A 13285-nucleotide genomic window follows, 5' to 3' on the forward strand; every position below is an offset into this window, starting at 1 on the left:
TGAGAGGTTGGGTAGAAAATGTCTTACTACCAAGTATTGAATTTATAATAGTAACTTATGAGTACCTGCGTACTTTTCATTGCTTTTGAACTCAGGCAGATTGATGGAAAATCCTTCTCGTGCAAAAGACATACACAAACCCAACCCAACAACAACAACAACAACAACAAAAAACAACAGAGACCCGAAACAATGAAACACAATCCCTCCCTGCCCGCACCATCCCTTCCACACCCAAGCAATGTACAATATTGTTCATTATTTCTCGTTTTCAAAAGGTATTGTCTAAGTGATGCTGGCTGCTCTCTCCCCAACAAGCAGAATTAACACTTTACCATGCTTTCTTACTGCTAAGTATTCATATACTTGAACTGTTAACCATGATTATTCTACTGTCTGTGTAATTATGATGTGGTTTTCTGCAATAGAAGGTATATCAGTATTTTAAAGGCAGTAATATGCAAGTGGAATTGAACAGGATAGATCTAATTCTTCCCTACCTTCATAACAACTTTTTACTAGGTGATGTCAATGATTATGAGCATACCAGTGTATCAGAATAGATGGATAGTTCCAAGACATGCCTTTTTGATTGGATGCTTCACGTGGACATCCACTTGAGGACTGAGTAGCTGATACATATTAGTGATAATTCTATGTTCATGTCAAATGGTGGAATTTATTATTTCATATTTTGGAAAATGGATATACTCTATTAAGAATCACAGTCATTACATGTTAGCTCCTCAGAATATAAACTGAGATTCCTGCATTGAATGTAGTAGAAGAGCAGTGTAAGTAGAAAAACAGAGAGGTGGACAACGCTGGGTGATCCAGACAGTTAATTAGTTTCTTCTTATACCGTGAGCAACTTTTAGTGTTTACAATCTTGCCTGATTACCCTCCACAGTTCTCCTCCCTATCATTACCATCACCATCCTTGCGCAGCAACTTCTTTCACATAATTTCTCCACTTCTCATTGAGTCCTAAAAGACGTATTTGTTAATTTCATTCCCACAAGAATATGCGACCCCAGAGTTTTCAGAGCATGGGGAAAGTTGGAAACAGTTGGAAACTTAATGCCTTTTTGCCACCGGTGCTGGAAGAGCATCTCCACAGATTTGCAGCTGTAGCACCCCAATGTATTACAGCATCTGCATTATAAAGAGACAGCAGGACAGGACAATCTGCTCCCATCTAGACTCCACCAGACTGAAACCTGAGGTCTGGAGTAGAAGGTTGATACAAGAGTAGCTCATACAATGTTTATAACCTCAGTAGGCAAGAACCTCTTCTAAAGGACTGAGAGGCAGAGGTATTACAGGGAACAGCTGCCAAACTCCAGCCAATTTTCATCTGAATCTGCTTCCTATGAGAGCCATGCTTTCACACACAATATTTCTGTACCACATCTGTACTTTAAAGATTCCTAAAGGCTGCTGCTTTCATACGTGGCGAACGGCTACAAGAGGGTAAAGGATAGGGCTTCATGCACCTTAGGAGCAGCAAGTTGCTGTGCCTAATCCTGAAATGCCAGAGCACTTGAAGCCATCTCTCCCTCTTAGACAATTCCTTTCTTTGTATAATGAAACTTCCATCAGCCATTTCAACGAAGGTTTTGAAAGCATCATCTCCACAAAAGCATTTGCCTCAATGCTTTTTCCCCTGTGATTTTAAGTCTAAGGGTCTTTGATGATCTGTAGATTCTTTCTAATGTTATTGACAGCTTAGGGGGGAAAAACCCTCCTATTAATCCTGTCAAAAGACTATACATATGGAATCAAATGAGGATAGAAAAGTTCTAATATTTTGCCAGGCAAGCAAAAATAGTATACTACAACTAGTCCACTGAAGTGCAGTGATTAACTCAACTAGTCCACTGAAATGCAGTGATTAACTACACATTTGTGGCAACCTTCCCTTTCAGGAAGCTCCAGAAAAGGGGCATAAAAATTCTACACTTGCATGGCATCACTGGTAAAAACGCATGTGTTTTGCACATGTATGTCACACACAACCTACTATTCTGTATGCATGGCCCTGATCTGGTGAAGTCTACACAAAGACATCTTTTTTTCAAGCAAGTATTGTCATGGATTTCAAAGGGACTATTTCCAGGAGTAAAACTTTGTCATGTGTGTTGTGACAGGATCAGGGAGCTGGTATGATCATGCACTCTCATATACTGTACAAAATATACACACACTGCTCCTTTAGTTTTCACCTCCTGCAATGGAGGCCTCATTCTGCTATGGGCTGAAGTGTGATACACTAGCAAGTGGTCTTTATTAAAAAGGTCATTGACACTGTCAAGCATCCTTTGAAAGGTGACATTGCACCTAGAAGGTTATCAGGCCAGAGCCACTAAGTCTACAACATTTTCTCTGTCAATATTGTAAACAGGTAATACATCTGACCTCTTTTTGGACTTAACAAAACACAGATGATTAAAGTTCTTCTGCTTCTCTTTTACCCTTCTGTCATCCATGTATACACTTTTCCCAAGCTTTGTCTTGAAGTACCCTGCAGAAGTAGAGAAGTTGAGAAAGAGCTACTTTAAGTACCACAGTAATGAATTCAAGTACACTTATTTATCATAAAGGGCTTCCCCATCTGTCTCTAAAGTATGCTCAAAAATGCTGTGTATTTGATAACATGAAAGCTGAGAATTTAACACATTTTAGTTTTAAGCACTCCATCTTGGCTAACTTTCTGTAAGATTGTACAACTGAATTTTGACTAAAGGAGCAGATTGGGGGCAGAGGGGGAAGTGCGTGTGGGGAGCGTGTGTGTGTGTGTGTGTGTGTGTGTGTGTGTGCGTGTGTGTGTGTGTGTGTGTGCGCATGCATGCATACATGCGTGTGTGTGGTCTCTTCCTAATTTATTTGCACTTCAACCCACTGGGATCAAGCTGCAATCCCTGTAGGCAAAAGAAGATTAGGGAAAGAGACTGACTGTTTTTTCCCAGACACAGAAGGGAAAGCAACTTCTCAAGTACCGCAAGTTTTTCTGGCCACTGTACAAATTGTTCCTTAGTATGGAGACTTTCCAAAAGACCTAATTAGCAACTCGCTACAAACATTTCTTTGCATTAGTTAATGATCCGGCTACACTTGTAAGCAAACAGTACCAACATATCTAATCAATGCAGAAAACCAACAGAATGCCTATTAAACATCTGGATGTAATTTTCTAGTTAGACTTAGAACAAAATGAAAACATATGCAGGTTTCTTTGATCTATGCCTCAACAAAGAAATTGCTGATAAAAAAAACCCCACACTGGCCAGTCAACGTGTCATTTTCATAAAGCCCGGTCATGTCTTTTCAAATGTTCCCAGTTTAATTTTTTTGGTTTCCTGCAATCTCTAATTTTACCATATTGTGTGAAGCCAAAAGGGATTCTTTGGATCTGATCCTATTTGAGGTTTTACTGCTGCATGATCTGCTACTGACTTGTTTTTCGCTGTGTTTTTTTTTGTTTGGTGTTTGTTTGTTTGGTGTTTTTTTTTTTAATTCAGCTCAGGGACTTTTTAAGGGTGAAGGAATGGGGGAAGTGAATACAGTCATGATGGTAAAATGACCTAGTGCAATTTTTTGAACATTCTTGCCTACAAAGAAAGCCACTAATTAAAAAGAAATCAAATTACTTAGAGGGTATGCAATGGCTATTAGCCAAAAGACAGCAAATAATTAGAAATGTAATTGCTTTACCCTGCTCACATCATCTGCACTTCACAAATAAATGAGTATTTTAGAAGTGATATTGTTTTGCATGCCCTTGTAATAATTATTATTCTTTCAACTGTATAGACAGTCACTAGAATACCACATGTACTGTATGACTCAGGGTTGTTTTTTTTTTTTTTGCTATTTCACCTGCACCACACTGGCATTAAGAACAAGCAAACCAAACCCCAAAACAAACAAATGAAATAGAACAACCCTTATGCGCAATAACACATGCATGTTTCTTTTTCAGTTGAAAATCCAGTGATCTATCTAAAACTTTCTAAGTATAAACTCTATTGTATTCTAGAATTGCTTTCTCCATTGACTAGCTCTCACTATATAGAGAGTAGAAGAGTGAAACAAATCACACTAAATTGTTTACTGCCCACCTGCAGCTAACACCTAGTGATTAATATCATCAACATCTTTATGTGCCAGTCTGCACAAACTTAAATATTGCTTGTATTGCACTGTGAACAGTGAAGGAAAAAAATTAACAGTGCATTAAACAGAACATCATACAATACATAGTTTCACTAAAGAATGGATTCTACAGCTGAAACCCTTTCAGTATATTTAACCTACATTTTGGACCCAAGAGTGGGTTTTTTTGGTTTGTGGGGTTTTTTTGTGTGTGTGGGGGTGGTTTTTTTTTTTTTTTTTTTTTTTTTTTTTTTTTTTTTTTTTCACTCAAAGCTCCAACTGCTTTCAGTGTGAATTTTCAGTACATAGCCAGTGTAGGATTAGGCCCCTTGCTTTATGAGGTAGGAAGATGACACTATAATTTTTACAGTAAAAAACAACTGATTTCAAACAACAGAGTAAAACAGATGACAACAGAACAGTTGAGGGGATTAATACTGAAAGAAATATATTTAATTTTGAAACATGAGACAGACATTTAAAAACAATTATTTTTAATCTAGTTGGAGAATTGTTTAGAGTATATACAGCATTGTAGCAAAATTAACTGGGGTATGAAATGCTACCTACTAGAATGCAACATGCTTAGCCATATTGTGCTGCCTTTCTGTGGTGTAAATAGTGAATATTGCCATGGAATAAGAATTTTCAGTTTCCTGGAATAAATCCAGATTTATACCCATTCAATAAAAAGAAATTTTTTAATGCTTTAGTGAGTCAATGATGATGCACTATAAATTAGTTAAACATCAGATCATGTTGGTTATTATTCCTGCTATGTAATGTCAGTAGGTCTCGTTTGAAAAAAATCCAGCACATTTGATTCTGCTTCTGCTTGTACAGCTCTTCTATCTCAAATATAATTGATAAGATTCAAAATGCCCTTAAGTGTTGAATTCTAGAATCAAAGAAGGTTAAAAGCACTTGCTAATAAGAACCAGGAAACCAGAGCTTTTCTCTTTCTGTTAAAACATGCCTTGGACGTCTTAACGTTGACAAACACAGGTAACGAGACATTTCAACTTTCATGTAGGTGAGCAATTAAGAAAAAACCAACCCCCTTTTGTTTATGTTCCAAAACACAGTGTTGTTTTAATGTCCTATCTATCAATATCTCATTAACAGCTTGTGCCAGCAAGTTAAGCAAAGTACCACATGAGTTAGGTAAGGGTTACATTATTATAGACTCCATAGCTACTAGGTACACACACAAAATATAAAATCATGGTTTGCATTTTTATGGCACCTTTCATCTGAAGATCTAAGTACTTTAATAAGCATTAAGTAATTAAGCTTTCCATTGCCATGAACAGAGCAGCAAGTTGGCTTGACCAAGACAACAAGAGAAGAGCTGGAAACAGAACACAAGATTTTTTGCTCTGCCTATGCAGGTGGAACACCAGATAAATTTTCACTCCTGTCCTGGGAGCCACAACCTATTAAAGCTCACTATCAAGGGTATTCTGCCTCATCTCTTAAAAAACCATTAAAAGCCCCCGTATTTATTTGTTTGTTCCCCAGGATGTATGCACATATGCACCATATACATAAACACACACATAAATGTACACACATAGGTACAGAAACCATGACATGCAGACATATGCATGGACACAGACAGGCACGGAGCCATAGATGTATCAGTGCTCACTGACAAAACTCCATAGTCATGAAGTCCAAACTTTTCACTGCAGAAGACTGAGACAGTTTCACTCCCTTTTGTGTCGGATCTTTATTAAGTAAAACTGGGAATACAGAATATTCTGAGAATAAAAATGGAAAATTATCACTGTCAGAGTAAAGCTTTACCTTGATATTGCAAACCATTGAATTTCCTACAAAATTTTTAACACAGACTGCTTTCTTTAGGATACAAGATAAAGCACAACACAATTCTAAGAAGCAATCTAGTAAAGGTTAGTGGAATTTTAAGTTAGAATTTTAAGAAAATGCAGACTACAACATTACCCTTACCATGTTTAAATAATGCGATTCAACATTCTAAGACCTCTTTTTACGTAGCACACAACTGAACACCAACAGCAAAACTGTGTTTAAAGGCACGGTTTTAAGCCCAAAGGTATTTCACAGTTCATTGTGGAATTCTGCTTTGAATAAGGTGCTTGCTAATAAAGAATATGCTTTGAGGTTTACTTCCCACTGCAAGCTATGTCACCATTTGTCATCTCCTCAGCAAGAACACATAGTCAGTGGAGTTTGTTTGACCCTCATCTATCTCAAGTGGGCCTATAGACCAAAGTTTTGACAGCTTTCCTCTACAGTTTTCCCCAAAGGACAACTTCCGTCTGATCAGAGGGTCATTCCAAACGACACAGCAGCCGGCCTGCCCTGAGCCCCGCAAGGATAAGCCGCGGGAGGGCTTATCCTTCCTCTCGACGTTTTCTGTGGCGCAGTGTCAGCAGGTGCCACGGCCCCGCCGCTGTCGTTTGGCCAAAGAGGCGAGGCCGTGCGCCCGACCTGCCCGGCGCGGTGCTACCGCGCGTCGCCGGGCGGTGCGGGGCTGGGCGGTGCGGGGCAGAGCGGACCGCGGTGCGGACAGTGCCAGGGCGCGGCGCGGAGAGCAACCCACACGGGACGACCGAACCCACCCCGCATCCGCGGTTCCGGCGGAGGCGGGGCGCGCGCAGGCGCCGCGCGTCCACTGTCGCAGCCCGCCCACCGGCTCAGCAGCCCCACGTTACTTTGATGGACAGCTCGGTCTCCCCGCTCTCCTTCTCGTCGACCTTCCCCGCCCCCCCGCGGCGCCGCGCGCCCCGCGCCCTCCCATTGGCCAGCTCCGAGCGCTCTCGCCGCTCCTCCACAAAAACCCTTCCCAGCGAAAGTCGAGAGGCGGCGCGACTGCGGCTCTCGCCATTGGCCCGCTGGGGTGCGGCGCGTCACGGGCCCACGTTGGCTGTGGAGCCGGCAATTGGGCCGCCGCCCCCCCTCGCGGCGGCGTAGGCGGGGCCGCACGGCTGGTTAGCCGGCGGAGTGTGAAACCGCGTGCTAATGTAAGCGGTGCGGGCGAGCTCGGTGTGTCCAGCTCGGCCACGGCCGCCCTCAAGTCCCACCGAGCGCCGCCTCGGCTTCCCCCTGCCCTTGGCGAACGCGGAGGGGACGAGGCAAAGGAAGCCAGCAGAGTTCCCGTCCGCTCGGGTTCGGATTTTTCAGCTGGGGAGAACTTTATTCCGGGTCGGCGAGGAGCGGCGGGCCACCGCGGAGCAGAGCGAGGATAAGGATGATGCAGTTGCTGATGTCGCCGCGATGTATCGCGCTCGGGGGGCTCTGGTGACACGCGCAGCTCCCAGATACGCGCCCGCCTGTTGGAGGCTGTAGTGGTGCCGCTGCACGAAGGAGCTTCCCGTCTGATTTAAACTTAAAACGGACGCTTTCATTTTTATTTTTTTTAAGCCTTCCCCAAGGGGGCTGGCTGCTTGGACGCTAAGGCCAGCGAACAGCTTGAGGGGTTTACTTTCTTTTTGTCCTAGGGACTTCTCTGCAACTAACGGAAGAGTCTGTGCTGCGTTTGTGGTACCCTTTCCCTCTGCCCTCCAGCGTTTCGTGCATATGCTATTGGAGCTGCTCCGATCGGGGACGGCTGTGCAAGAGCCCCCGCCCGCCTCCTTCCTCCTTCTCTTGCTCTCCTCCCTTGTTCATCGCTCTGTGTCTTGCTGGTGGTTTGACCCCTGCGCCGACGCCTGTGAGCAACGCGTCCCTCCCTGGAGACTTTCTTTCATCCCGTCGGCTTGCGACGGTCCCACCGCGGACACTACGACCTGCTCGCTCAGGCTGGATTTTCCCCTTTCGACAAGGCGCAGAAGTGGAGAGGATTCACCTCCGCTCGGGGTTTCCGGCCTTACAATCGCATCGATCACTTGCGAGTCCGTGAAGGGGATTATTCGCTCCCGCTCAGGGGCGGCTGTTGCCTCCCCCACGCGCCCCGTCCGATCCCGTCCCGCCGCGCCCGGGCGTTGCGGGCGCCGCACGCCGGTCGAAGCGCCGGCGAAGGAGCGCTGGTGATCGTCCCAAGAGCGGCCCGTCCGCCTTTCCCGGCCACCTTCAGCCCTCCTTGGAACGACAGCAACAAAGGACGCCGCGGTTGGGGGATGTCCCCACGGCGGGGTCACTGAGTCGCGCCTCGCCCCGCTGCTGCCCGCGGCGGCGGAGGGAAGGCGGCTGGCGGGTGTCGCCGCTCCTGTCCCCTTGGCGCACCGGGTGTGAAGCCGGGGCAGGGCGGAGAGTCTCGCTGCGAGAACTGCGCTGCGAGAGAGACACGCCGCGCCTGGAGCCATGTTCCCCCAGAGCCGGCACCCCGTAAGTACGGCTTGAACCGCGGATTCGGGGTGCGGGGCGAGGGCTGGGCGAGCCGGAGCGCACCTCCGGCTCGCTTGGTCGGCTGGAGCTGGGGGGAGGGAGAGGAAGGCACCCTCAAGTTCATTCCCTCCGCGGTGGAGCGGCTGATCCTGCCGGCCGGAGCGGCCTCCTGTACTTTTTGTCGCGTGGGCAACTTACTTGCCTTGGGAAGGACGGCGAGGCGTCGCCGCCGGGCCAGGCAGCATCCGCCTAACACAGCTCCCGGAATGGAGCAGGCTGTGCCTCCGCGACGGGGGTCGGCGGGGAGGAGCCGGCACGCCCCGCTTTCGTGTAGACGGCGGCGGCAGGAGCGGGTGGGTCGGAGCCGTAGCGCGGTCAACCTGGGCCCCGCCGCAGATGAGGGACGGAAAGGTGGGTAACAAGTGCTCAGCGACCCGGGGCGGGGCCGCTCTCTTCATCCCTCTGGCCCGGCCGCGATGGGCAGCGCCGTCTCCTTTTCCCCGCGGGGCGGCCGCGCAGTGTCTAAATGTGCATCTCTCTCCCGTGCCGCCACCGCGCCAGACTCCGCACCAGGCTGCGGGCCAGCCTTTCAAATTCACCATCCCGGAGTCGCTGGACCGCATCAAAGAAGAGTTCCAGTTCCTCCAGGCGCAGTACCACAGGTGAGGGCCGGCGGGTCGCCCCGGGACCGAGGACTAGCGCCCGGTCCCCGGTCGGGCACGGGGGGCTGCACCGAACGGGCGCGTCCAGGCGGTGGCGTGTGCCGTCGCGGCAGAGCCCCGCCGACGGACCCCGACGGGCCGGCGGCGGCAGCGCGGGCAGCCCCGGTCCGCGGTCGGGTACGGGCTTCCGGGGGGACTGGGCGCGTACAGGGAGACAGCTCTGCCCTGCCCTGCGCGGGCCCGTACTCCCCGGGCAGCTGCGAAAGCTGAACTATCGAAACTGGAGCGTTCAGCACCTCTGTGCGTTTGAAAAAACACCGTGTGTCTGGGGAACCCGTATGTGGAGGGGTCGTTTCAGTATATCAAGAGAAGACCTGCGCCAGTTCTGTGGCACAGTGCGTTAAGGAGGCTACTTCTCATGTTTGCTCATTTCTGTGTGGTGTTAATGCAAAAGTTAATAAAACTCTAGCGTCCTGTGATTAAGAGCCAGGGAGCACGGTTAAAACACACAAGTGCTTAGAGTAGCAACACAAAGTTTAGCAGAATCCAGTGAAATTGTGGGACGTGCTCCTCGTTGCCACTCTGCCCCTCAGACGTTCTTTGCGGATGTGTGCTTGCTCTTGAGGTTCCTTCAGAGATTTAGGGTACAGGTTCTTTCTGACCCTGGACATCTGGTGTTAAGGAGCATTAATCTTCCTTGATTTTGTACTTATGTACACCTGGAATATTTGGAGGGAAGTAAAAGCTTTACAGGTTTCCCAGTCAGAAATCGCTTGGGTTTAGTTATGCTTCCTCTTCCTTTACCTATAATTTAGTAGTTTTACAAAAAATCATTCACTTGCTTAAGCTATTTATTGCTTAATAAATACAATGTAAACATCCGGTTTTGTAGTTGTAAGTGAAAAATACCGTTTGCACTCTTAACTGTTCCAGAGGATGCTCACAAGTATCGTTAAAAAAATCGGTTTGATAGAAAACCAAGGAGACATTGAAGCTCTTCCTAAAAGTAGTCAGAATTATATCATTGTGATGCAAGTTTGTGCAAGTGCCAAATGCAGTTTATTTTTGTTTATGAAAACAAAAATGGAAGTTTGCTAGTAAGTGTTTGTCAGAATTACCAGTTTTCAAGCACTGGGCAAGGTAACATTTGTTTGAATATATTTAAGGTAAGAATTATACTCAAGTTTTAACTGTAAAAGTCAGTGATACTACTTGGCTGTCATTTACTAAATGCTGTATAGGAAGAAATGCCTCTATTTTTTCTTTTTTGCTCCTGAGAAGTACTTCAGGAAAATTCAGATCCTATTCTAACTTGTAAGTTGTAGCACTTAATAGCCGTTCTTTGTCAAAGTATGAAGAGTTGATATGTTTAGGTTCTGTAGACAGTTCAGGCCTCATAGAGCACCCGTGAAATGTTCTGTAAATTTCTTCTTTGGCCTTTTTATTTCAGGTATGAAATAAGTCTTTCTGTGTTGCAAGTTAGTTTTTGAGGTTTTTTTTTTTTTTAATTGGCAGCTTCTGTCAAAATACAAATAGGGAGGGTAGATGTCAAAAAAATGATATGTTACATTAAAACGTGATCTGTTTTGCAGCCTTAAATTGGAATGTGAGAAACTGGCAAGTGAAAAGACAGAAATGCAGAGGCATTATGTGATGGTAAGTATATTTGTTTTTATCTTTATTTCAATAAATATCTCCTAATACGGTGTAAGTCAGCATAAGAAAATAATGTATGCTCATTTTTTTGCAGTACTATGAAATGTCGTATGGATTAAACATTGAAATGCACAAACAGGTAAGACATTTTGTTTTCTAAGCCACAAAAATCTGCGGTCTGTCTGGTGCATTTAAATGTAACTGTGCTGTTTATACTCGGATGACTGTATCGTGTCTGAATCAATACCCTGATTTGTAGCCTGATTAGAAGACCTTTGCCTACCTCCTGTCAGATGAGGTGTAGATTAGGTTAAACAGCAATGCTTTTTTTGGTATTGGTCCTGAAAGACTGTGGCATAAATAGGAAAGGTCTTGTTATCTGTGGTTTTAAAAATGCAGTTCAGTACTTTACAAGTTTGGGTGTTTTTGCATTGGGTTTTTTTGTTTGTTTTGTTACTGATAGGGGCTCTGACATGTAGAACTGATCCTATGTCTGTGTAGCATGTGTAGTCATAGTTACTCAAATCCCTGCTTTATAAAGGTATGAGGAGATTAGTGATTTGGAAAGCTCTAGTTATGACTATGAGTTTGCAAGTTCCCATAAAATTCACACTTATGGCCAGTATAATGGTGAATAAAAAGAGTATTGAACTGGAACAAGACACTAAGGACCTCATGAGAGAAGAAAAGATAAATGATTGCACAGCCCAGAGGACCCTCAATTGAGTAGTCATTGTCTGCCAAATAAAGCATTAATGGCAGGGTGTAAGTATTCTGTAGATATGCTGACATTCACTTTTTCATCAAGATGCTAGTACAATAAGTCTTTCAGAAATCGATGGCCTCTTAAAAAAATTATCATTAGATGAAGTTGCACAGTTGGACACATTTCAAAGTGCAACAATACAATTCTTTCTTGATGTGTATGTGCTATTTCATCTAAAACTCTTGTTTCATTAAATTGAAGAGCATGGCTGACCGGCTAGGGCACAGTGAAGAAATTGATTAGTTCAGGCTTCAGATCTTCAGTATATTCAAAGACATTCATTAAGCGAGTGAATTACGGAGTTGAATTTTGCTTTTGTAACTCTGAACCCTTTGAATTTTTTTGTTGTTTTTGTTTTCCCCCAAAAATATCATAGTTGGTAAGGTGGCTTTGTAATTCTGTGATGGCTTTCTATCTGCAAAATGGGTAGGTATTCTTTAGAGCTTTGGAGGAATGCTTGTTTCAATTCAAAATGCCATTAAAAGCAGTTGTATTATGACCACCTTTTTTTAAAAATTATTTTTAAAATAATGCACCAAATAACCAGATGGAACAGCAAGCTTACTATTTGACTTGGTTCTGTACTGTAGCTTAACTAATTTTCTTGTGGCTTGTGTTTTAGAAGTTTTTCTGTGAGGTGACTTTTCATAGCTTTATGATTTTGAGATTTTTTTTCTTGTGTTTTTTCTCTTCAACTACTTCTTGGCATACTGTAACCTGTGATTAAGCCAGTATCTGTATAGGAAGCTCATTTGCTGCAAAGTAGATGATATTTTCAGGAGGTCTTTAAAGAGAATGTATGATTTCAGTTAGTGTACCAGGAATTAACTTTATCTAAAGTCAATTAAACCCACAGGATTTAAGTGGGTGAGAACTAAGGTTTCCACTTTGACCTTAACATATGTCTAAAAGGTTTAGTGTTCTGTATGTATGGCAATTAGAATTATGTACCCAGTAGGCAGTGATACTTCAGAAGCTTTTAAGATTTATGACCAAGCATTATATCTGCGTTAGTTGTAGTTGGGGAGGGTAGTGCACACTTGCTCTCTCTGTGTGCTGTTAAGAAAAGAATAGGCTTTTGAAGGTATAAATACCTTTCTCTGTATGTGAGTCTCAGATACTATGCTTTTAGATATTAAGTAATTCTAATTTCTGGTAAAAGTAGCACCTTCATGTTCAAGGCTATTGATTCAGATGCCTGCAGTGAGGGTGCCAAATGGTATTGCCGTTCAGTATGTAGGTGGCCTTAGATTACAGGAAGAAAAAAAAAAAAAGCCTAATAATAACATTGTTCTGAATTTCTACTGCTAACAATAAGTTAGGAGGAGGCTTTTGACAGATAGTAATCATAATTCTTATTAACTGGTGACGTCTACCCCCAAGGGTGTAGCCAGGCTCAAATTGATGCTTTTTGCTGGCTGATCACCAGCATGGCCTAAGTGCTCATTATGTTGTAGAAAGGGCCTTTGGAGCTCTCATTACGTTTGACAGGAATTCTCTCTAGGGGGAAACTGGGCATTAGCTAGACTCCTGACAGGCTGAAATTATTCCTGCTTTATGGCTTATAACCAAATGCTAGCAAGGCATCATCAGGGGACACGAAAAATTGTCATTTCTGACAACATCTTTGTAACTGGAAAACGCAGTGATGGGGAAACTTTCCAGTGAACAAGCTTTAACATTTTTAAGGTCTTCCTTCTATTTGGATCCTGTACTTGCTCTGTGTGAAACT

At 44.2% G+C, this 13285-nt stretch overlaps 1 protein-coding gene across 4 annotated transcripts in view; it reads left to right on the forward strand.

Moving 5' to 3' along the window:
- Positions 1–7131: 7131 nt before the first annotated feature.
- The window catches only part of TLE1 (TLE family member 1, transcriptional corepressor), a 75981-nt gene continuing 69827 nt past the window's right edge, over positions 7132–13285 (forward strand). For all 4 annotated transcript variants that reach the window (XM_066181774.1, XM_066181776.1, XM_066181775.1 and 1 more), the window contains exons 1-4: positions 7132–8469; positions 9031–9131; positions 10724–10787; positions 10882–10926. In XM_066181774.1, coding sequence (XP_066037871.1) covers positions 8446–8469; positions 9031–9131; positions 10724–10787; positions 10882–10926 — 234 coding nt within the window. In that variant the 5' untranslated portion in view covers positions 7132–8445. The remainder of the gene's footprint in view (positions 8470–9030; positions 9132–10723; positions 10788–10881; positions 10927–13285) is intronic.

This window comes from Chamaea fasciata, unplaced genomic scaffold, assembly GCF_029207755.1.
Source record: "Chamaea fasciata isolate MVZ Bird 193981 ecotype frontalis unplaced genomic scaffold, bChaFas1.0.hap1 SCAF_4, whole genome shotgun sequence".
NCBI lineage: Eukaryota > Metazoa > Chordata > Aves > Passeriformes > Sylviidae > Chamaea > Chamaea fasciata.